The 24,369-nt window shown below is 45.8% G+C and overlaps 1 protein-coding gene across 1 annotated transcript; it reads left to right on the top strand.

The window, feature by feature from the left end:
• The first annotated feature begins 3,777 nt into the window (after nt 1-3,777).
• On the top strand, nt 3,778-18,879 carry LOC121005060 (glutathione S-transferase P 1-like). The gene is made up of 7 exons (XM_040437578.1): nt 3,778-3,902; nt 11,708-11,743; nt 12,322-12,428; nt 17,091-17,178; nt 17,510-17,613; nt 17,687-17,794; nt 18,452-18,879. Coding segments are annotated over exons 1-7 (633 nt in total). The 5' UTR covers nt 3,778-3,901; the 3' UTR covers nt 18,641-18,879.
• Nucleotides 18,880-24,369: the final 5,490 nt, after the last annotated feature.

The raw sequence follows: 24,369 nt of genomic DNA, 5'->3' as shown, positions 1-24,369 counted from the left end.
TTACACTTTATGGGGCAAGGTGACCAAAAATTGGTTGTTTTGGCACAGTTTTTATTTATTTATTTTTCCAGCGTTCAGCTGAGGGGTTAGATCATGTGATATTTTTATAGAGCAGATCGTTACGGACGATTCAATCCCTAATATGTATACTTTTCTTATTTATTAAGAAAGTTTTACACAATAATAGCATTTTTAAAACCCAAAAAATTATGTTTTAGTGTCTCCATAGTCTGATCACCATAGATTTTTTATTTTTTGAACGATTGTCTTAGTTATGGTCTCATTTTTTGCAGGATGAGGTGACAGTTTGATTGGTACTATTTCGGGGGGCATATGCTTTTTTGATCGCTTGGTGTTGCACTTTATGTGATGTTAGGTGACCAAAAATTGTTTTTTTGGCATTGTTTTTATTTTTTACGGTGTTCACCTGAGTGGTTATGTCATGTGATATTTTTATAGAGCAGGTTGTTACGTATGCGGCAATACCTAATATGTCTACTTTTTATTTATTTATTTCACTTTAACGTAATAATAGCAGTTTTGAAGCAAAAGAATCATATTTTAGCGTCTCCATAGTCTGAGAGTCATAGTTTTTTTTATTTTTTGACTGATTGTCTCAGGTAGGGTTTCATTTTTTGCAGGATGAGGTGACTGTTTGATTGGTACTATTTTGGGGGGCATATGCTTTTTTGATCGCTTGGTGTTGCAATTTTTGTGATGTAAGGTGAGAAAAAATTGTTTTTTTGGCACTTTTTTTTTTTTACAGTGTTCACCTGAGGGGTTAGGTCATCTGATATTTTTATAGAGCTGGTTGTTACGGACGCGGTGATACCTAATATGTATACTTTTTTATATTTATTTAACTTTAACACAATAGCATTTTTTAAACAAAAAAAATGATGTTTTAATGTCTCCAAGTTCTGAGGGCTATAGTTTTTTTTATTTTTTGAGCGATTTGAGGGATAAGGTGACAGCTTTATTAGTACTATTTTGTGGGACATACGCTTTTTTGATCACTTGGTGTTGCACTTTTTGTGACGTAAGGTGACAAAAATGGCTTTTTTACACAGTTTTTATTTTTTTAATAGTGTTTATCGGACGGGGTGGATCATGTGATATATTTATAGAGCCAGCCGTCACGGACGCGGCAATACCAAATGTGTCTATTTTTTTATATTTTTTTTCTATTTTTAACATTTTTTGTAATTACTTAATTGGGGAGTTATTTTTTTACATGTGAAACTTTTTTTTTTTTTAAAAACACTTTATTTTTAAATTTTTAAAAATTTTTCATTTTACACATGACCCATAAGGTCATACAAGACCTCTGGGGGACATTTAACTTCAATTATTAATTTTTTTTTTCACTATTGATTTCTCCTTTAACTGGGGCTGACATAGTAGTCCCAGTTACAGGGGAAATACACCTCTCGGAGAGGCTGTGAGGCAAGGTAACAAGATTTTTGGTTGCTCTATATTACACTTTTTGTGAGGCAAGGTAACAATAAATAGCTGATTTGGCACCGTTTTTATTTTAATTTTATTTACAACATTCATCTGACAGGTTAGATCATGCGGTATTTCTATAGAGCAGGTTGTCACGGACGCGACAATACTAAATATCACTACTTTTTTTGGTTATTTGATTCAGTTTTACATAACAAAGCATAAAAAAATAAAATAATGATTCTTTAGTGTCTCCCCATTTTGAAAGCCATAATTTTATTTATTTTTTGGGCGACTGTCTTGTGTAGGGGCTCATTTTTTTCGGGATGAGATGATGGTTTGATTGGCACTATTTTGGGGTGCATATGACTTTTTGATCGCTTGCTATTACACTTTTTGTGATGTAAGGTGACAAAAAATGGCTTTTTTTTCACCGTTTTTATTTTTTTATTACGGACGCGGCGATACCTAATATGTCTCCATTTTTTTTATTTATGTAAGTTTTACACAATGATTTCATTTTTGAAAAAAAAAAACATGTTTTAGTGTCTCCATAGTCTGAGAGCCATAGTTTTTTCAGTTTTTGGGTGATTATCTTAGGTAGGGTATGATGTTTTGCAGGGTGAGATGACGGTTTGATTGGAACTATTTTGGGGTGCGTATGACTTTTTTATCGCTTGCTATTACACTTTTTGTGATGTAAGGTGACAAAAAATTGCTTTTTTTACACCATATTTATTTTTTAAAAATTTACGGTGTTCACCTCAGGGATTAGATCATGTGATGTTTTTATTGAGCAAGTTCTTACGGACGCGGCGATACCTCATATATATACTTTTTTTTATTTACTTAAGTTTTAAATACGGCGAAAATGAACCCGGTTCTTAAGGAGTTAAAGGGGTTGTCCGCTTTTTTTTTTTTTTGTATGAGTGCTGCCTTCTCTGATCTGTTTACCTGCTCATCACTGCAAATCCTACGGCGAGCAGGTGAACAGATCAGAGAGGGCAGCTCTCATATGAGCGCTGCCCTCTCTTCAAATAGCTGATCGTCGGGGGTGTCGGAGGACCACGGCTGATCTGACATTGATGACCTATCCGGAGGATAGATCATCAGTAGTATAAAGAGGACAACCTATTTAACAGTAGAACTGGAGGGAAGGTATTACACATCTCGCTACTGGCTGTGTAGGAGGAGCGAAGGAATCACCCTCTGTGCCCCTGCTCCTACACAGCAAGTGCAATGTGTGACAGTATCCTACTGGGGAGCGCCTGCAGCTGAGCTGTGATCATCGGAGGAACCAGGTGAGTATTTACTGTTAGATTTTCTTACCTCCTGTGAAGGGGGCACACGTTGACATAACTACTATGAAGGGGGCACCGCTGGGCATAACTACTCTGAGGGGGAATATTTGGGCATAACTACTCTGAGGTGGCACATCTTGGCATATCTACTGTGAAGGGGGCACATATCTTGGCATAACTACTATTAGGGAGCACATGGGGAATGGGTGTGTATAGTTATGCATTGGGCAGAGTTAGAGGCGTGGCCTGGTATGAAACAAATTGCAGCGGAGCGCTACACGCGATGCACACGTTGTCCCTCTTTACAATTTTCTAAAGTTGGGAGGTATGCAGACATTACATCCGGACGGAAAACTCGCTCATGTAAAAAAGGCCTAATATGTCTATGCTGCCGAAAAAATAAAAAAAGGTAAGACTGTTGGAAAAAAACAAAAACCTCTCTGTCAAAGATGGCTTGGTCCTCAAAAGGGTTAAATGGGGTATTCCAGTTGTTAGACATTATCCATTCATCTCTATGGGAATTCCGGAGACAGTGGAGCGCTGTACCGGCTATCTCCGGACTACCATAGAAGTGAATGGAGCGGCCACCAGCATGTGTGACCGGCCACTTCCTTAATTTCAGGGGGGCTGCAGGAGATACGGGGTCCGCAGCAGTAGGACCCCCACCGACCTGATAGTTATGCCCCAGCCTGTGGATAGGGGATAACTTCTAGCAAGCAGAATACCCCTTTAATGGCCCATAGCTATGTAGTGTATTCACATGAGCCGTATTTAAAGAGTTTTTGTCACAATTTTTAGAATAGTTTAAACAGCAGAAAAAAACGCAGTGATTTTGTATCAAAAAAGAAAACGCGACAAAACTGTCTCATGTAAGCAAGACCTTGTTGCATGATTGATGGCGGCTGCTGGGGGGCACAGACCACTGCCCCGCCCTGGCTTGCTCTTACTAGGTGGGCAGCACAGCCTGGTTGCCCTCCTGCAGTGAGAGGAGCCGAGCCTGAGGCTGCCGCCGTGACTGACAGGAGCCGCCGCGCAGGCGCAGTCTGCCTCCGCCTTCAGCTCCGCCCCCTCCGCCGCCTATAAAGCCTCCGCCTCACCTGGCTGCAGTTCTCCGGCTGTGACTCCTGTGCCTGAGGATTTCACCGCAAGACAACAGTAAGACGCCTCAGCGCTTGCATTGCACGATAGGGCGCGGGCTCTTATCGCTGAGTCTGGGTGTTTACGGCTCATCAGAGGGAAGTGGAATCTGTAATGGAAGATGTCTGCTGTAGACTCCCTACACTTTTATGGACTAGAAACTAAGGATAAGTGCTGTAGTTTTCTGCTTCCCGTTTTCCATGGGTGACTTTGCATTGCTGTACAGGATGAGCTGTGTATACAGTGGTCACCGGCATCAGCTCCTGGAGTTTGTTTTACCACTGCAGGAGTTCCCCTTTAAGTGGGTGTGACGCCTATAGCAGCCACTTGTGCTGTGATCCCAGCCCTCCATTACACAGATGTAACCTAGAGGGGGCGCTGTGCTCCAGGCATGTGTCATGGTGGGGCAGTCCAGAGGGTGCTGTGCCTATAGACCTGTCAGTGCTACTGTGCCCTGCCATTCACAATGGGAACCATAGGAGGGAAAATGCTTCCTCGGGAGAATATATCCGCCATATGGCTGTGTAGTATGAGACCCCTGCGCTCACTCAGCCCTGCTAGGCCAATGGCTGGGGCTATATGACGGCTTTATTTGTAGTTTTATGTGGAGCTTCCTTAGGTTACATGCACACGACCGTTGTGTGTTTTGCGGTCTGCAAAACACGGATGGAGTCTGCGTTCCACAATTTGTCGAATGGCACGGACAGCCATTAATATAACTTCCTATTCTTGTCTGCAAAACTGTTAAGAATAGGACTGGTTATATACATTTTTTATTTATTTTTTGCGGACCACGGAACGGAGCAGCGGATGCGGACAGTAGGGGTGGGCGATATACATTTGTGTCACGATATGGATTTTGTGCATATTGCCTATATCGCTGGACCGCGATATGATCGTGCTCTCGGCGCGCACCATGTTCTCCTCCCTCCCCACTGTGCGCAGCTGCTGCTGACCACCAATGAGAACAGAGTAGGAGGAAGAGGGGATGGACTGTGGCCACTGCGCCACCAATGAATGTGCCGGCCATATCCCACAGGGTCCCCCCCCTTCCCCCCCCCCCCCCCCCCCCCAGGCTACTGAAGTCCTGGTTGCCATGGTATGTTAGTGAGCAGCATTATACTCGCGTGCGCCGTGGCCGCCGGTCGCTCCTTCTGTCTGTGCGGCGCATTGCTAATGCTTATAGCATTAGCAATGTGCCGTACAGACCTATGAGAAGGAGCGGCCACGGCGCACGTGAGTATAATGCTGCTCACTAACATACCATGGCAGCCAGGACTTCAGTAGCGTGACTCCTGGCTGCCATGGTAACCGATCGTATCTCCAGCATTACACTGCTGGGACTCCGATCGGAACTGCCCACTGCCACCAATGATGGGGAAGGGGGGACGACCCTGGTCATTGCCACCAATTATTAATACTGGGGAGGGGGTTTTGAGTTACCAGAGGGGGCTGATAAGAGGGAGAGGCTGGGGGGCACATGAGAGGCTGGCTGCCATGGTCAGCTCCCTGCTGTTGTGTGCACAAAGCACAGGGCAGCAGGGAGAGTGTAAAGTCCTATTCACCTTAATAGAGCTCTATTAGGATGAATATGACAAGGGTTCTAGCCCTTAAAGGGGTTGTCCGTGATCAAACATTTTTTTTTAAAACTGCTTACTCACTGTTAGTAGCCAAATCTATCTTCCTAAGATGTTTTTAGGTAGCTTTTACACTGCTGCATGGCTCCTACAGTCCCCAGCAGACTGTTTACATAGCTGTTTATGTATGCCATCACTTCCTGCTGCAGTGCATTGTGGCTCCTAGTGCAGCTCAGCAGCTCCTGGTTTCTACAGTGTAAGATCACCTCCCTGCATCCGCCCCCCTCATACATATTCAGCCCCCTCATACATATTCAGCCCCCTCATACATATTCAGCCCCCTCATACATATTCAGCCCCCTCATACATATTCAGCCCCCTCATACATATTCAGCCCCCTCATACATATTCAGCCCCCTCATACATATTCAGCCCCCTCATACATATTCAGCCCCCTCATACATATTCAGCCCCCTCATACATATTCAGCCCCCTCATACATATTCAGCCTCCACGCCTCCATAGATCCGCCCCCCTCATACATATTCAGCCTCCACGCCTCCATAGATCCGCCCCCCTCTTACATATTCCTCCCCCATAAACTCCTCCTCTGTCTCTTGCACATGTCATGTGCTCAGTGTTTGCAGACAGTGAACTAACACAGGGAGCAGCTCCATCTTTCCACAATGGTATCTCATTTTTAGTTTTATGTGTACATTCATCATTACAATAACCAATTATTAGTAATATATCTTAGCATTGCTAATGTTTTACAATTTCCCTAGTTTTGCTCTGCTACACAGTAAGGCTATTTTCACACTCATGTTTGGTGTGGATCCATCATGGATGGATCCGCACTGATAATACAAATTGCTGCATCCGCTCAGAATGGATCAGTTTGTATTATCTTTACCTTAGCCAATATGGATCCATCTTGAACACCATTAAAAGTCATTGGGAGATGGATCCATTTTCTATTGTGCCAGATTGTGTCAAAAAACAGATCTGTCCCCATTGACTTGAGCACTTGGCAGCTGTAGACATCTCTGTTGGTCCCATGTTCATATGTGCCCGCATTGCTGAGAAAAGTGATGTGAGGAAGGCCTAACATTGTGTCAGGACGGATCCGTCTGGCTCAGTTTGGTTATGCGGACACCAAAACACAGCCAGCAGCGTTTTGTTGTCTGCCTCTAATGTGAAATGGAGGCAGAACGGAGCCAAACTGATGCATTCTGAGCAGATCAATTCAGAATGCATTAGGGCAAAACATCTGTTTTGGAGACCTCTTGTGAGATCTAAATCTCCTGTCTGAAAGAAGTCTTAGGCTACTTTCACACTAGCGTTCGGAGCGGGTCCGTCTGATGTCTGCTCAGACGGATCCGCTCCTATAATGCAGACGTTTGCATCCGTTCAGAACGGATCCGTCTGCATTATAACTTAGAAAAATTTCTAAGTGTGAAAGTAGCCTGAGCGGATCCGTCCAGACTTTACATTGAAAGTCAATGGGGAACGGATCCGCTTGAAGATTGAGCCATATTGTGTCATCTTCAAACGGATCCGTCCCCATTGACTTCCATTGTAAGTCTGGATGGATCCGCTCGGCCAGGCGGACACCCGAACGCTGCAAGCAGCGTTCAGGTGTCCACTTGCTGAGCGCTGGCAGACTGATGCATTCTGAGCGGATCCGCGTCCACTGAGAATGCATTAGGGCCGGACGGCTGCGTTCGGTGCCGCTTGTGAGCCCCTTCAAACGGAGCGCACGAGCGGACACCTGAATGCAGGTGTGAAAGTAGCCTTGAGGATCGCATTGGTGGATCCGCAATATATGTGCACTGTTCCATTTGCATTATGATTCACCGATGCAGACCCAATCCGCAAATCATGAGATTTGGAATGGGGCACTACGGAGTGTTTCCTGGGGTTCCATTCGATTCCTCTGCACAGAAAAAGGATAGAACTTGCTCTATCTTTTTGCTGAACGGATGAATCTTGGACCCATTCAAGTGAATGGGTCCATGATCTGTATGTGGCTGGCCCACGGTCGGTGCACGTGCATTGTGGACCTCAATTTGCGGTCAACAGCACGGGCACGTGAATAAGCCCTTTTGCGGCAGTTAAAAAACATGAATGCTGCCTGTGTGCTGTCATAAATTTGTCTAAAAAAACAGTCCATCAGGGCTCATGTACATATAATAAACATTGGTGGTGCAGTGTGCCCCCCCTCAATATAATAAACATTGGTGGTGCAGTGTGCCCCCCCTCAATATAATAAACATTGGTGGCTCAGTGCACCCCCCTCAATAGAATAAACATTGGTGGTGCAGTGTGCCCCCCCTCAATATAATAAACATTGGTGGTGCAGTGCACCCCCCCCTCAATATAATAAACATTGGTGGCGCAGTGCACCCCCCCTCAATATAATAAACATTGGTGGCGCAGTGCGCCCCCCCTCAATAAAATAAACATTGGTGGTGCAGTGTGCCCCCCCTCAATATAATAAACATTGGTGGCTCAGTGCGCCCCCCTCAATAGAATAAACATTGGTGGCGCAGTGTGCCCCCCCTCAATAGAATAAACATTGGTGGCACAGTGTGCCCCCCCTCAATAGAATAAACATTGGTGGTGCAGTGCGCCCCCCTCAATAGAATAAACATTGGTGGCGCAGTGGGCAGTGCCAATGAGGGTTAAAAAATAAAAAAATAATTCACTCACCTCCTCCAATTGATAGTCTCCTGGTCTTTCTCTAGAACCTGTCAAAGGACCTGTGGTGACATCACTGTGCTCATCACATGATCCATCACCATGGTAATAGACCATGTGATGAGGTCAATGACGTCACCACAGGTCCTGAAGAAAAAAAACAGGAGACCGGCAGCTACGCGATCAACTGGAGGAGGTGAGTTAATTTTTTTTTTAACCCTCATTGGCACTTCCCACTGTGCCACCAACGTTTATTATACTGGGGGGGGGGGCGCACTGTGCCACCAACGTTTATTACACTGGGGGGGGGCGCACTGTGCCACCAACGTTTATTACACTGGGGGGGGGGGCACACTGTGCCACCAACGTTTATTACACTGGGGGGGGCGGGCGCACTGTGCCACCAACGTTTATTACACTGGGGGGGGGGCGCACTGTGCCACCAACGTTTATTACACTGGGGGGGGGGCGCACTGTGCCACCAACGTTTATTACACTGGGGGGGGGGGGCGCACTGTGCCACCAATGTTTCTTATACAAATACAGGAGGCGGGTGCCGGAATCAAATAGCCGGCACCCGACCTCTATGACAGGGAGCTGCGATCAGCTACAATTAACCCCTCAGGTACCGCACCTGAAGGGTTAACTCAACTGCAGCTGATCGCAGCTCCCTGTCACAGAGGTCGGGTGCCGGCTATTTGATTCCAGCACCCGCCTCCTGTATTTGTATTACAGGTCATTTTTCTTCATTGGTGGCGCAGTGGTCACAGCCCTCCCCCCCCCCCCCCCCGTCTCTTCTTATTGGCAGCGGCGAGGGCAGCAGCACAGGGGGAGAGAGAGACTTAGGTCCATAGCAACCAGGACGCCTTTGTTAGGCGTCCGGTTGCCATGGCAACAATCGCGCCGTTGCAATAGCAGCAGCAGGGGTGCGGCGGTAGAGAGAGGGAGCTCCCTCCTTCTCAACCACATAGATCTGGATGCCACGGGTGTTAGCAATTACAGTTACAGCTAACGCTCTCTGCTGATGGCAGCGGCTCCGTTCCTGAGCCGCTGCCATCAATATCGGCACCGGACTGGAGGGGCGGAGCTTAGCCAGGAGAGTTACTGCCCCTCCTAGACTTTTGAATAATTAATGAGGCTGTCAGTGACGTCACCGGTCTCCCGGAGCAGCGGAAGAGGAAGCTTTCCTCCTCTGCAAGGGACCCAGTACGTCACTGACTGAAAGAAATCTGTTACTTCCTGCCATAAAGGTTTTTGGTAAAAAGGTACTTTAGAAACATGCTGAAAAGGTAGGACATGGGTGTATGTAGAGTGTGTGCATGTGCAATTTTATTAAACAATGGTCCCTAATCCCGGACAACCCCTTTAAGGAGGCTAATAGTGATTAAATAAAAAGTAAAAAAAAAGTTTAAACACCCCCCCCCCCCCATATAGAAAACAATATATTGTGATATATATCGCATATTGCACATGCTTAAAATTGTATCGCAATATGGATTTTAGGCCATATCACCCACCCCTAGTGGACAGCACACGCAGTGCTGTCCGCATCTTTTGCTGCCCCATTGAAGTGAATTGTTCTGCATCCAAGCCGCAAAAACTGCTGCTCGCTGCGGACAAAAACGGTTGTGTGCATGAGGCCTTAGGAATGCTTTGAGGAGCACGCAGCTCTGTGCCCTCCTATGGACTGTAGTTGGCACTGGAAAGTTGGACGACAGTCTCTGGGCAGCAGACCTGTTTTGCTCCACATTTTTTTTTGACAATCAGAGGCAGAACTATTTATTTCAATGGGGACGGCGCACTGTCCACAACAATATGCCCGTTCCATGGCCTGCAAAAAATAGAACGTCCGATTGTCAGTTTTGCGGGAAAATAGGCATATGGTGGGACGTAGGGGAGAAGGCAGGATGCCTCTGGATACGGCTGTGTGCATGGGGCCTAATACTGTGATGTAACGGGGGTCTTCTGGTCTCCTGCTGTGTGGTGCTGGGATGTACGCTCCTAACATCAGCAGGCATGACCTAAAAACCATATAATGTCTCACCCGTTACTTCAGCGCGCTTTGCTGCTGTACCTGACCGTCTGGCCAATCATTGTCCTTGGTGGTCTACAGCTGAGGACAGTGACTGGATCCAGGCACATCCTGGTACTCGGTGACATGCAGTGGGAGTACCAGAGAAGTGGCACAGAGAATGGCGCTGGAGTAAGGGTTAATATAATTTATATTTTTTTAAAGACCTTGTAGGGGTTGTTTGAGATTTTTAGGCAACCCCTTTAAGGGGTTAAATTGCGTTCAATAGAAGTCATATGGTTTCCAGTTGTACTCATAAAGTCCCCCAGTACTTGCTTGTACAGTGCATCCGACAAGGAAGCTACATGTCAGCAGCCACTAGATGGCGCTCACGCTTTTGCTCATGGTCTGTGCAGAGGGGGTAACAGAGCTTCTGGCAAATCACCGCACGCTGTTCTCCATGGATGTCTTCCTCACAATGGCGGTTCTCCATCTTGGCTGCTTCTCCTACACACCTGCTCCCTGCAGTATCAGCGCTTTGACAGTGAAGTGGTTAACTTTAGACAGCTGCCAGACTTGCTTATGAAAGTCATATGTTTTATTATGGGAGAACGTTAAACCCAGTGAAAGCTGCCATTTCAGAACTGCCAAGGGTGCAAAAAACATTAGGAAACTGCCTTACCGCCGATACGCCTTTTTACAGCGGTCATTAAAGGGTTTCTACCACCACATTTTGACCTAATTAGCTGTCAGACACTAGCGATCTGCTAGTGTCTGCTCTACCTAACCATGCTATTGTAATTCCTTTCTGTGCAGCGGTTACCCTAAAAAACATAGTTTTATTGCTATGCTAATGAGCCTCTAGGTGCTATGGGGGCGTCTTTTCAGCACCTGGCGGAAATAGTGAGTGGACGAAGCCTCTAGGTGCTGAAAAGACGCCCCCATAGCACCTAGAGGCTCATTAGCATAGCAATAAAACTCAGTTTTTTAGGGTAACCGCTGCACAGAAAGGAATTACAATAGCATGGTTAGGTAGAGCAGACACTAGCAGATCGCTAGTGTCTGACAGCTAATTAGGTCAAAATGTGGTGGTAGAAACCCTTTAAGATGTAAGTGCTGCATGGGTCTCCTGGACAGTGGAGAGCGGGAGTCCCGCCCGAATGGTGGAAGCGCTGATCCCGGCAGTTTAACCCTTTAGATGCTAGTTGATGGCAACCACAGCGTCTAAGTGGTTTCAGAGGAAGGGGACTCCCTCAGTCAGCCATCGGCACTGCCACGTATGAGTGTGGCATCCTAAAAAAAGATAGAACATGTCCTATCCTTGTCCATAAAACAGACAAATTATATTATGGGCTGGATGTTGCGTTTTGCAAAATGCAGAACACACACGGCCGGTATCCGTGTTCTGCGGACCACAAAAACTACAACGGCTGTGTGCATGACCCCTTAGGGATAACTTGTAACAACCGGCATATACAGAAGTCATGTAGCATTACCACCAATTAATACCGCCTGTCTCTCTTCTCGCTCTTTAGTGCCTGAATACACCATCATTTATTTTAATGTCAGAGGTAAGTAGAGGTTTTCTTTCTTAGAACCAAACCATTTAAAGCATTTTTACATTGATGGTCTACTACGGTCAGCTGCACCTACAAGGGCTGTTTCTCATGAGCGGATGCCGTGCGGGTAATCCGCTGTGTGAAAGACCGCCAAGCCCCGCTCCGGACAGCAGACACGGAGCAGTAACATGATTGATAATGCTCCGTGCCCCTCTGATCTTTTTACTACAGAATCACGGTAAGATAAAGTTGTCACCGTGATTCTGTAGTAAAAAGGTCAGACACGGAGCATTATCAATCATGTTACTGCTCCGTGTCTCTGCTGTCCGGAGCGGGGCTTGGCGGTCTTCCACACAGCAGATTACCCGCGCGGCATCCGCTGGTGTGAAAGGGGCAGAATTCCTCACAGAGCGACATCCAAACGCGTGTCTGGTACTGCAGCTTGGCCCTAGTCAGAATATCGGGCTGCTGTAAGGAAGAGGCTATAATAGAAGATGACTGGATTTTCATTTTTGTAACGTTTGGGGGAGAACTGCATTGTGGTCTGCAGGGGTTTGGGGTGAGTTATTTCTCTTTGATTTCCTTGTCAGGTCGTTGTGAAGCTATGCGAATGCTCATGGCTGACCAGGGAGCTCAATGGAAGGAGGAAGTCGTAACGTCTGATGACTGGCAGAAGGGGGATCTGAAGAAAGCTGCGGTAAGATGAAACCCCTCATGGACAAAGTATAATGGTAAAATGTAGATCAGGTGATGGCGTGGGATCGGGGTCTGTGCCCGCTCCATCACTTGTGGATGCCAGCTCTGGTATACTGCTGCATTCAGTGTTTCCTCTCACCCTAATAGACTGCCTGTCAGATTTACAGTAACAGAATGAGTGATTAGAGGAGCGCAGGTTCAGATCCCCTATTAGGCCCTTATTTTGCAGATCGCTCCATACACACAACTGCAAAAACTGCACAGATCAGTTATTGAGTTATTCAGCGCACACAGGCAAACGCACTAGATGATGCGCATGCGCGAGATTATTATGTTTTTTTTTACTGCTGCGGCAGGGTGATGTCCGCACATCAAGAATAGCAGATGAGGGAAGGAGCAGGGCTCTCTAAGAATGGGTGCGGCCGGGCTCCATGAGCGATAAGTTCCGCCCCTTGGACTCTTTTATAAGCTCATTGCCATATTTATGAAATTGTTTTTTGAGGGGCACAAATAAATTTAGAATGCCTCTACAGTTCTGGTTAGAATGCCCTCAAGGAGACCTACAGTGCCATATGAGCAGTTGTATACACTCACTAGCGGTGACAGAATGCCTTTAATTCAGATGAGGGGACTGCTCATGTGTGCTCCTAGAGTTCATGGTTGATGACAAGGATGTCACCATAACAGATAGTGGCAACCAGGAGTCTACTGTACCTACAGGTGGCATGAGGGTCTAGTCTGCAAACTTGATGTGTGGTGACTGTATGCTGGAAGGGTGTACAGAACCAGTGATGGACCAGGGGGTGACCTCCTTGGAGGTAAAGTAACTGTGCAGCAGGGGTTAATGCAAGTATCTTGAGTACTGACATCTCAGACTGCTGAGTAAAGCACTAGTGTTGCGGAAAATCGAGGATCATCCTGGTGTGAGTATCTATTGGCCCTGTCAATCAAGAGAAGGGTGTGAAAAGAGGTGGGCAAACAGCCTCTAGGAGCAGGTGCAATGCCCCCCCCCCCTCGCTCCTAGAGGCTAATTAGCATATTATAAAAAATCTCAATGGCTTCAGGCAGTGAGATGGCTCTAATATAGGTATGTATAGGTATGTTCAGCTGACATTAGCACATCGCTAATGTCAGCCAGCTTAATACCATTTTTCAGGTGATAGAAACCCTTTAAAAGAGGGACCACCCTCTCCACCTCCAGTTCTGTTTTCTGTCCTAAGGATTCATCACTGCAGTTTCTAAGTTATCCCCAGTTTGAAGAAATAGGATCCCTCCTTGGGATTTAAACTTGGTTCTTTCAGCCCTGATGTCAGATCCTTTTGCGCCAATAGACAGCATTTCCCCTAAGATGCTCTCCCTAAAGCTGGCTTTTCTCCTAGCGATGACCTCTGCTAGAAGAGTTGGGCTTCTTTCACACGGGCATCCCGGATTTGCTACGGATGTGTTGCGTGTGCATTGCGGGGGAAATCGCGCGAGTAGGCATGCAATTGCTGTCGGTTGTTTGCAGTGCCTTATAACATGGTTATAAAGGGAAAATAATAGCATTCTAATACAGAATGCTTACTAAAATGTGGATTGAGGGGGGTTAAAAAAAATAAACTCCCCTCATCCAATTGATCACGCAGCCGGCATAGTCTTCTTGCTTCTTTCAGGACCTGCGAAAGGACCCATCTTCATTTAGCAGGACCTGCACTTATGTCAAAGGTCCTGAAAGAAGCAAGAAGACTATGCCGGCTGCGCGATTAATTGGATGAGGGGAGTTTATTTTTTTAACCCCCCTCAATCCACATTTTAGTAAGCATTCTGTATTAGAATGCTATTTTCCCTTTATAACCATGTTATAAGGGAAAATAATAGTGTATACACTTTAATGGGGTCCGAGTTGCTTTCATCCCTATCTCCTAGCAACCATGCGTGAAAATTGCACCGCATCAGCACTTGCTTGTGATTTTTCATGCAGACCCATTCATTTCTATGGGGCCTGCATTGCGTGAAACGCAGAATATAGAGCATGCTGCGATTTTCACGCAATGCACAAGTGATGCGTGAATATCACCGCTCATCTAAACAGCCCCATTGAAGTGAATGGGTCCGGATTCAGTGGGGTGCAATGCGTTCACCTCAGGCATTGCACCCGTGCTGAAAACCCGCCCGTGTGAAAGTGGCCTTAGTGAGATTGCTGCTCTTTCCATTGACCAGCCTTACTTAAAAATCTTGGCTAGGGTGGTTATTTCTCCTGATCCTTCTCTTGCCAAAGGTGTCTTCCTCTTTTCACCGTTCCCTCCTTCTGTGCTTCTCTAAAAAGAGAAAAAAAATCGGAGTTCCATTGTTTAGATGTGAGGAGATGTTGAATTCAATATCTGGAGGTCCTCTTCCCGTTTGTTGATTTCCTTTCAGGGTGCTAAGAAGGGCTCTGCTGCATCTTCCCAGACTATTGCTAGATGGATAAGGCAAGCTATTTACTTGGCATAAACTCATCCAAGGGAGCTGTTCTGCCATCAGGGTTCAGGGCTCACTCTACTAGATCAGTCTCTACTTCCTGGGAAGAGGGCCTCTGCTTCTATAGAGCAGATTGTAGGGCTGCCACCTGGAGTTCAGTATACCCCCCCAAGTTTACAACAACAAAACAATAACATTCAAAACAGAATAAAAAGGACAATTACTTTAATCTATCTTAACTGACAGTCAGGAGAAGGCTTTATGTAGCATTAAGATGTTGAAACTGTATTTCACCTTTAACTCTTAATCCTAGTTGTCCTGGATATAATTGGTCGCTATCGAAGACTCAGACATTCACACCGCATTCACTCGGGCAGCAACCTGCAGACACCAGAGTTGTGTCTGAGTTATTCCGATACAGAGTTGGCACTCAACCAGAGGCCCCAAATCTTTTCAAACCTGTCTGGTGTACCCCTAGCTTCAAAGGTCAATTTGTACATGGGTAAAGTTGCATTGAGTGGAGTCCAGTGGGATAAGGAGGGACTCTTTGGAGGCTTCCAATTTAGCAGGATGGACTTCCTAGAATAGTAGTAACCTATAAAGGATTGTAGTGTATTTGGTGGGAATGTCGTTGACAAGGCCCAGTAGACTAACTTCTGGGGATATAACTGCTGGGAGACCCAGTCTGGAATTGAGATCTGTGCACGTCTTCCCAAAAGTCTGCAATAACTGGACATTCCCAAATCATGTGCATTAACGTTCCCTTGCCAATGCCACATCTGGTACAGATATCCGAGTTTGTATATGCGAGCTAGACGCACAGGAGTCAAATATACTCTGTATCCACTTAGCCTGAATCGGCTGATCCCGCGCACAAATCACCGATCTCCATGTAGAGGCTAATTCCCTCTCCTGCCGCAGGTCTAAATTCGTGATATCCTCTTTCCATTTGACAAAAGCTTTAGATATAGGTGAAGGTTGATAGGATATTAGTGTCCCATGGAAGGCAGAGACCATTTTACCATGTTCTACTCGCCTGGCAATTTTCTCTATCTCCCCATATTCCAGCTGCAAAGGGCCCACCCCAAATTGAGACTCTCATACATGCCTCAGTTGGAAAAACCTAAAGAGGGATGAGCGTGGTATATTGTATTTGGCCTGTAGAGCTGAGAGTCTTAAAAACCCCCTCATCATACAATTGGGTGAGGTATTTAATCCCCCTCTGCAGCCAGAACTCAGTCTGAGAGAGAAGCCAATTCTGGGAGTTTAGGGTTTCTCCATAGGGGCAAAACTGGGGATCATATGTTTTGTGTTTTTTGTCCCCTCACCACCACAAACTGGTTCCATGCATTGATCACCCCCACCATAAGGAAGGTAAGGTGTTCCACCGTGTATTTGCCTGCCCTATAGACCAAGTTCGTCATGGCCTCAGTGCAGGGCTGATCGTGATCTGTGGAAGACCCGTCAGCTCCTGCACTCCCCTGACAGTCACATCACCACCGGGCCTGGACAGGACTCATTGAGTGCTGTGTATACAGTGATCTAGAAGGCAGGGACCTACAGGAATGGTCCCTGCCTGCTCTCTGGGATGTCCTGCTGTCACTGACAGCAGGCCACCCGCTCGGCAGCTGCCATCTCTGAAAGGACGTTCCAGAATGTGGTTAATATTTGAGTAATTTTATGTAAATTTTTTTAAATGTTATTAAATATATTATGTTCTCAGTCTAAGGCCCTTATTTATCACCACTAGAACACCCTGCTTATCATTAGGTTTGGTCATCAATTCTCACCTCTCCTGTGTTCCTTCCTGTCCTTATACTATAAACCAGGAGTAGGGAGACTCCAGCTGTTGTGGAACTACAACTCCCAGCATGCATGCTTCCTCTACTCTTCTCAGAACTCTCATAGAAATGATTGGAGCATGCTGGGAGTTGTAGTTTCACAACAGCTGGCGTGCCGAAGGTTCCTGTCCCCTGCCCTAGATGCTCCCCTTCCAGTACCCATTTTTCCTCTATTTTCCCTACATTCATCCCTATTGATTGTATGCATGGAAGGAGCGCTTTCATCACTGGATGTGGGGACCTGACCAGTACTTTTTACACAGGTTTTTTTTGTTGTCTTCTGCATCAATCAGATCCCATCGATGCCAGGAATTTTGCTGTAGTTAACACATTCAGTGCTGTCAAACTATCTTACGGTTCCTTGTCTTATTTTCTCCTTGTAGGTGTATGGCCAACTTCCAGGATTTAAAGATGGAGACTTCTCTCTGTATCAGTCCAATGCCATGTTGCGCCTTCTTGCCAGGAATCATGGTATTACAACTTGAAGGGGTTATACAAAGTCTAACATATTGCCGCCCCCATGCCCGGGCCCCTCATATAGATTATACTTGCCCACCTCCCCAACACCTGCGCCGCTCCTGATCCCCCGCACAGCTGCATCTCCAGGTGACTCTAGGGAGGCTAGTCCCCGTCATGGCCTGCTATTGGCTGTTTCCCCCACCCCATTGCCAGATGTTTTAATCCACACGACTGGGGGATCAGGAGCAACTCAGTTGTCGGAGCTTCTTTTGTTCTTTCATGTATTGAGCATGTGGATCCCTCTGCATATATTTACTAATTCTGAACTATGATTGGGTTGTAGATCTGTATGGGAAAAATCCTCGTGAGGCAAGCCTCATAGACATGGTTAATGACGGAGTGGAAGATCTTCGGCTTAAGTATTTGAAGATGATCTATCAGAACTATGTGAGTGACACCCAGAAGTCTGACAGAGAAATGTCTTCCTCTTCAGAAGATTCATGTTTCCTTTTTTGTTTAGGAGAATGGAAAAGATGATTACGTTAAGGCTCTGCCCACTGACCTTGGTCACTTTGAACGTCTGCTTGCCTCTAATAATGAGGGGAAGGGGTTTGTGGTAGGAGCTCATGTGAGTATTGATTTGCTTTAGTTTTACTAGGACTATTTAATTGACAGGCTATTGATTTGAAAATTTATAAAAAAAAAAAAGTAATTGTCACTGACACAGGCTGCTGTTAGAGAGCCTGCAAGAAATGGAAAAAGTCCACATAGGAATTCTCGTGTTCATAAAGATCTAAAAGCTGTGCACACCTTCACAACCAACTTTGTTGCTCCAGTACTTTAGCAGCAAGTAAGGGACACATGGAAAACTGACAGCAGGATGATTGTTTGTAGTCTGTTACCATGGAAACACATTGACGTGTACCTTGGATTATAAACCACTTTGTATAAATCCATAGTACAAGTGAGGAGGAGAAATGTATATGTTGGAGATAGAGAAATGCCTCCTTCACTTATCAGGGCCATTCATTGTTTAATAGTCCAGCTGACAGTAAATCTGCTCAGTACTTGTATTATGTTCTCCATTCTGGTTCCCCTCTTCATAGACCTTTCTGCAAACTGACCATGAATTCAGGGTGACTTGAACAATTAAGAAATGCAGGGGGGTGGGGGGCCTGTACCCTCCTGAAATGAACGGAGCAACTGGTTGGGCCGGAATACCCATTAAGTCGTTGACTCCTAAAGTTGTGATATCTAACTGCATTATTTCCCTATTGCTTTGTAGATTTCCTTTGCCGATTACAACCTGGTGGATCTTCTGCACAACCATCTTGTTCTGGCACCAGACTGCCTTTCAGGCTTCCCACTCCTCTGTGCCTATGTCAAACGCATTAGTAGCCGTCCCAAGCTTGAAGCATATCTCTCCAGTGATGCCCACAAGAAGAGACCAATCAATGGCAATGGCAAGCAGTGAGCATTGAGGAAAGTGGAAAAGGTTATGAATCCAGACTACAATAAAACCGTAAAATCAGAATCTAGTAATGTACGTAGATGTGCCTACTGCCACTCTCCCTCATGTGTCCTAAAGAGAATTTTATTGGCACCTGATAGTTTTACCATCCATGTAACTGTAGGTTGTTACTAGATATAAGCTGTGAATAGTTATTACTGGTTTCTCCTGGATTGTTGAAAAATAAAATATTCTGAAAGGTGGTGGTATGTATGTATGTTTAATTTTCCCTGAATGGATTTAGATCGGGTGTCAAACGCCTTTTTACCGAGGGCCATATCGGCAGTATGGTTGCCTACAATGGGTTGTTAGAATGTGTTAGTATTCAGTGTAGCAGTACTCGTGTAGAAATGAATGGGGGCACAACACGACTCGCACGTTTGCTACATCTGCAAACCCAGAGTTGCAAAACCTACTTTTTTTTTTTTTTCTCTCAATTCTGGGGTTATGGCAAATGAGTCCTGCTGTGACACCCACAGAAACTGAGTATAAGGACATATAGATTTAAATTTTTTTTTTTTTTTTTTTACAGGTCTATGTGGAACCATTCATTTTAATGGGTCCACAAAAAAAACTGAAATGACTTGTGTGCATTCCGTTCTGCAAAAAAAATGTCTGTTTTGCAGACAAGGACAGGCATTCTTACAATGGATCTGCAAAAAATATGGATCCAACACTGATGTGGTTTTGTTTCGGACCGCAAAATACACATGTGCATGGGCCCTTAGGCTGGTTTCACATGAGCGAGTACAGTGCATTGAACTTGCAGTGTGCGTCTGAGGGCTCTCGTCCTGACCTACAGCATTGTTAGTGTTAGACATTACATCATAAATCAATATAATGCTATGCAATCCTATCGGTGCTACGTAGGTCAGTCTAAGGGTCGCCAAGACATAAAGAACTTTCCACAAGGAGTATAGTGGCAGGATAATGGTGTGGGGACAGCCGACATACTAATGTAGAGACTGCGCCTGTCCAGGGTGGAGACTGTAGCATTTTGATGAGCTCCATAGTAGAAGAGGGGTGGGTGTGCAGGTGTTATTTAAAAAAGTGTGACATGAGTACCAAGCACTGGCTTTGTCTTCCAGCGAAGTGAAGAGCTGGTCCTCCTGCGTCCATATCTCGCGTGGAACAGCCCACAGGACTGGAGTTTGCCGCGCCTATTAAATTTCTTTTTTGTGTTGAAGCGTGTTTTCACACTAATATAACTGGCTCATTAAGAAGATCTTATGCACATTAACATATAGGTCATTAAATGTAATCTCAGAAAATGTCATTAAAAAGTTGGTTAATTTCCCCCCCCCACCCCAAATCACTTTGCACTTTATAAAAGCATTTGCTGTAGGGAACTTCCCCCTGCATCACTGGTGGGCACGCAGGTGGAGAGCTGCACCTACTGTTTTACAATGCATCTCCTTGTATCCCTCTTCATTGCAGCATGTGTACGTGCTCATCTGTGCATGCACAGAAGCTGTACTTTCTTTCACTGCAGGTAACACAAGTTTTGAGGGAGTTGTGGGAGACTGACATTACTATGGTGTGATGCACAGCCTGCCATCTAATCGGAAGCAGAAGTTGAGTCATTTTCTTTGGACACTCATAAACCAAAGTGTCTAGTAGATCTTAATGTACACTAATGTAACCAGAGTAACGTATCAAGGAGTTGTTGGAATTGAATGAAACTTTCCATTTTGTCCACCATGACGGCTCTACTATGAGATTGACCCTTGACCTCTGTAGGGGCAGGAACAGAGTTTAAAAGGCCACCACCCACACTCACCCTCAGGGTTTCCTGTCCCTACGGGGTCAACCACACAGAGCCCTCCTGGTGGAGGTGAAGAAAAGTTTATTATTTTATAAATACCTGAGGACTCCGTCCGTCGTCCCCTGCCCTCCTGCGGTCTGGTCCAAAGCTGGGCAGGGGATCCATATGGAGCCTCAGCATTTCTCTCTGCGGCTGGAGGCGGAAGGGGCGGAGCTTGGATCGGGTGCACGGCGGTGACGTCAGACGCCGGACTGACTATTTGTGGCGGCAGATTCAAACAGGCAGTGGCACCAATCTTCCTCCTGGCGCATACAGCACTGATGTCTGCTTCTGAAGCCCCGGACGCCTCTACAGCCCAGATGGACTCAAACTCCCTCGGCTACTCCAACAGTGAGTTCCCCTGTGGGGAAAGACAAAATGATGTATCCTTTTTTGACTTACTTGCCTGTTTTGTCTATTGATACCTGGCTGCTCCTCTCTTATAGGGAGTTAAAGAGCCCAGAACAAGGTCTAAAGTTCAAAGATGTGCAACTTGTAATAAGAAGCTTCCTGAGAATTATAAAAAGAAGCTCTGCCAGAGTTGCATAAAAGATCTTATAAAAGAGGAGCAACCGTCAATTTTGTCCGAGGTCAAAACACTTATTCAGAACGAAATTAAGTCCTCTTTGGCCTTCCTCAGATCAGCCCCATCTACACCACCTGCTGCAAAAAAACCTAGATTATCCGCCCCATCCTCTGTTTCAGAGATTATGGACGAGGAGGCCTCCACCTCTGGACAGAATGTGGACCTTGACTTCAGAAACAGGTTGTTGTTTGATCCAGCGGATGTCAAATTATTTACCGAAACCCCCAAAATTGACATCCAAGTGGCGAAAGTAGTTAAGAAGACTTCCCTCCCATTTGAGGACTCTTCACAACTACAGGACCCAATGGAAAGGAAAGCCGACTCTCTCCTAAAAAAATCCTGGGAAGCAGCGATGTTTGGGGTCAAAACCAACATAGCCGCAACATTGGTCGCAAGATCTATGTGTTTTTGGCTTAACGAACTAGAAGAACATATCAAAAACAAGACTCCTAGAGAGGAAATATTGAGCTCTATCCCACTCCTCAGATCTGCCACGGCGGAATCGGTGAGGTTCGCCGCTAAGGATGCGGCCCTCACAAATTCCGCAAGGAGAGCCTTGTGGATGAAAGCCTGGGGAGAGGATAGAGCATCAAAAGCCAAACTATGCTCCATAGCGTTTTCTGGGGAATAAGTTTTTGGACCCATATTAGACTCTATCCTGGAAAAGGCTGCAGACAAAAAAAGGGGTTCCTGGAAGAGACCAAAAAGAAGCCCTTTCGTTCCTCCAACTCCCAAACTAGACCCTACAGGGGCAAAGGAAAGGGGGGTAGGTGGAGTTACCAGAAGGGGGGAAGAGGCAGAGGGTTCCTTCTTAACCCCCAAAATAAACAAGCAGATAAACAATGATGCCAGAGTAGGGGGAAGACTGTGGAATTTTCTGTCCCAGTGGGAGTCCATTACAAAAAATCCATGGGCCCTAAATATAATTCGGGACAGCTACCGGATAGAATTTTCCTCAGTCCCTCCAAAGAGGTTCAAAATAACCTCTCACAGCCCAAAAATTATAGAAAAAAAATCTGGCAGGGTTGTGACAGAAGTCCCAAGTACAGGAAGAGGAAGGGGTTATTATTCCAGTCTATTTCTGGTACAAAAACCAGATGGTACCTTCCGTACTATTTTATAAATCTAAAAGGATTAAACAAAGCAGTCGCATACAGGAAATTCAGGATGGAATCCGTAACATCCATCATTCCCCTGATCAGAACAGGAGACTTCATGACGTCCATAGACTTAAAAGACGCGTACTATCACGTCCCCATAAACAGATCATCGCAAAAATTCCTCAGGTTTGCCCTAGTGGACAGCTCAGGAGTTGTAAGACACTTCCAGTTCACCGTGTTACCCTTTGGAATCTCATCGGCACCAAGGGTATTCACAAAACTAGTAGTAGAAATGATATCCCCCCTGAGAGCAGAAGGGATAAAAATTTTCCCATACTTGGACGACTTTCTGGTCCTGGGACCCTCGGAGCAGGAGACAACCAGCATTACCAGAGACCTGATGCACAGATTTTCAGACCTGGGGTGGGTAATAAACCTGAAAAAATCAAGTTTAGTCCCCTCAACCAAAATGAAATTTCTGGGGGTAATACTGGACTCGGTCTCCCAGGTGACTTCCCTACCTCGGGAAAAAGTTACGTCGTTTATAGAAAAAACACAAAAATTCCGAAGTCAATCCCAGTGCTCCATCCGCAATGCCATGAGCCTCCTAGGCACAATGACCTCCTGCATAACAGCGGTGTCTTGGTCTCAGGCCCACACCAGGATTCTCCAATCTTGGATCCTGAGAATTTGGGACAAGAGACAGTGCTCTCTAGAGAAAAAAATCCCCATCCCGAATCAGGTAAAATCAGATTTAAAATGGTGGACGAAAGAGGAAAACCTGCAAAAGGGTGTACCCTGGGTAAAAGATCCAGAGATTCAAATGAATACGGATGCAAGTGGTACGGGATGGGGAGCAAAAATAGGCCTGATAAATTACCAGGGCACTTGGTCGGATGCCATGAGAAAATGTTCCTCAAACCACAGAGAACTGAGGGCAATCTGGGAGGTGCTGAAGGTATCACAGGACAGGGTCTCCGGAAAACACCTAAAAATTCTCTCGGACAACGTAACAGCCGTAGCATACCTGAAACATCAGGGGGGCACACGATCATCAAGCTTAAAGGAATTGGCAGAAAAAATATTTTTCTGGGCGGAAAAGAACGTTCTATCCATCACTGATATCCATCTAAAGGGTACAGAAAGCATACAGGCGGATTTTCTCAGCAGAGTAACCATAGATCCAGGGGAATGGGCCCTAAACTCAATCGTATTTGAGCAGATTACCAGGAGGTGGGGGACCTCCAAGATAGACCTATTTGCATCAAAAAAGAATGCAAAGGTCCATCCCTTTTGCTCCCTAAACCCAAGAGACAACCCTTGGGCGACAGACGCATTTTCAGTCAGGTGGTCTTGGGAACTAGCCTATGCCTTCCCCCCTTGGCCATTAATACCCAGGGTGCTGCAGAAAATAAGATCGGACCCAGTAACAGTAATACTGGTTGTCCCGTACTGGACAAAAAGGAATTGGTTCCCAGTGTTAAAAGAACTAGCTCTGGAAGAGCCCTGGATAATCCCCCCCCACAGGAGGACATTATCTCTCAGGGTCCAATTCTTCACCAGAATCCAGGTCTTTTCAGACTATCGGTCTGGATCCTGAACGCGAAATCCTAAAGAGCAGAGGGCTATCAGTGGAAGTCATAAACACCCTTAAGTCCAGCAGGAAAGAAGTTACTTCTGCAATATATCTTAAGATATGGAAAAAATATTGTAGTTGGCTAGGCCAGACTTCTCCCGTAAATTCTTCTCCCAATATTAAAAAAGTGCTAGACTTCCTCCAACGAGGGTTAGATCTGGGCCTTAGACCAAGTACTCTCAAAGTACAGATCTCTGCTTTGGGGGCTTGTTATGATACGGACCTGGCCAGTCACAGGTGGATAAGGAGGTTCATAAAAGCTGCCTCAAGATTGAGACCTTCCCTAACCCCTAGGACGCCTCAATGGGATCTAAACTTGGTCCTAAAAAACCTTACGAATTCGCCTTTTTCTCCTACGCAGGATATATCTCTCAAACACCTATCTTTAAAAGCAGCCTTCCTAGTGGCAATCACTTCGGCCAGACGTCGTCCTGCAGGGAACCATACCTCACGATCTTCCCGGACAGAATAGTTTTACGTTTAGATCCAGGTTTTCTCCCAAAAGTGGTGTCGGACTTTCACAGAGACCAAGAGATCATCCTCCCATCCTTTCCCAAGGACGACCCA

This window comes from Bufo bufo, chromosome 6, assembly GCF_905171765.1.
Source record: "Bufo bufo chromosome 6, aBufBuf1.1, whole genome shotgun sequence".
NCBI lineage: Eukaryota > Metazoa > Chordata > Amphibia > Anura > Bufonidae > Bufo > Bufo bufo.
The sequence above is the reverse complement of the archived record's forward strand: the minus strand, read 5'-3'. Positions and strand labels throughout refer to the sequence as shown.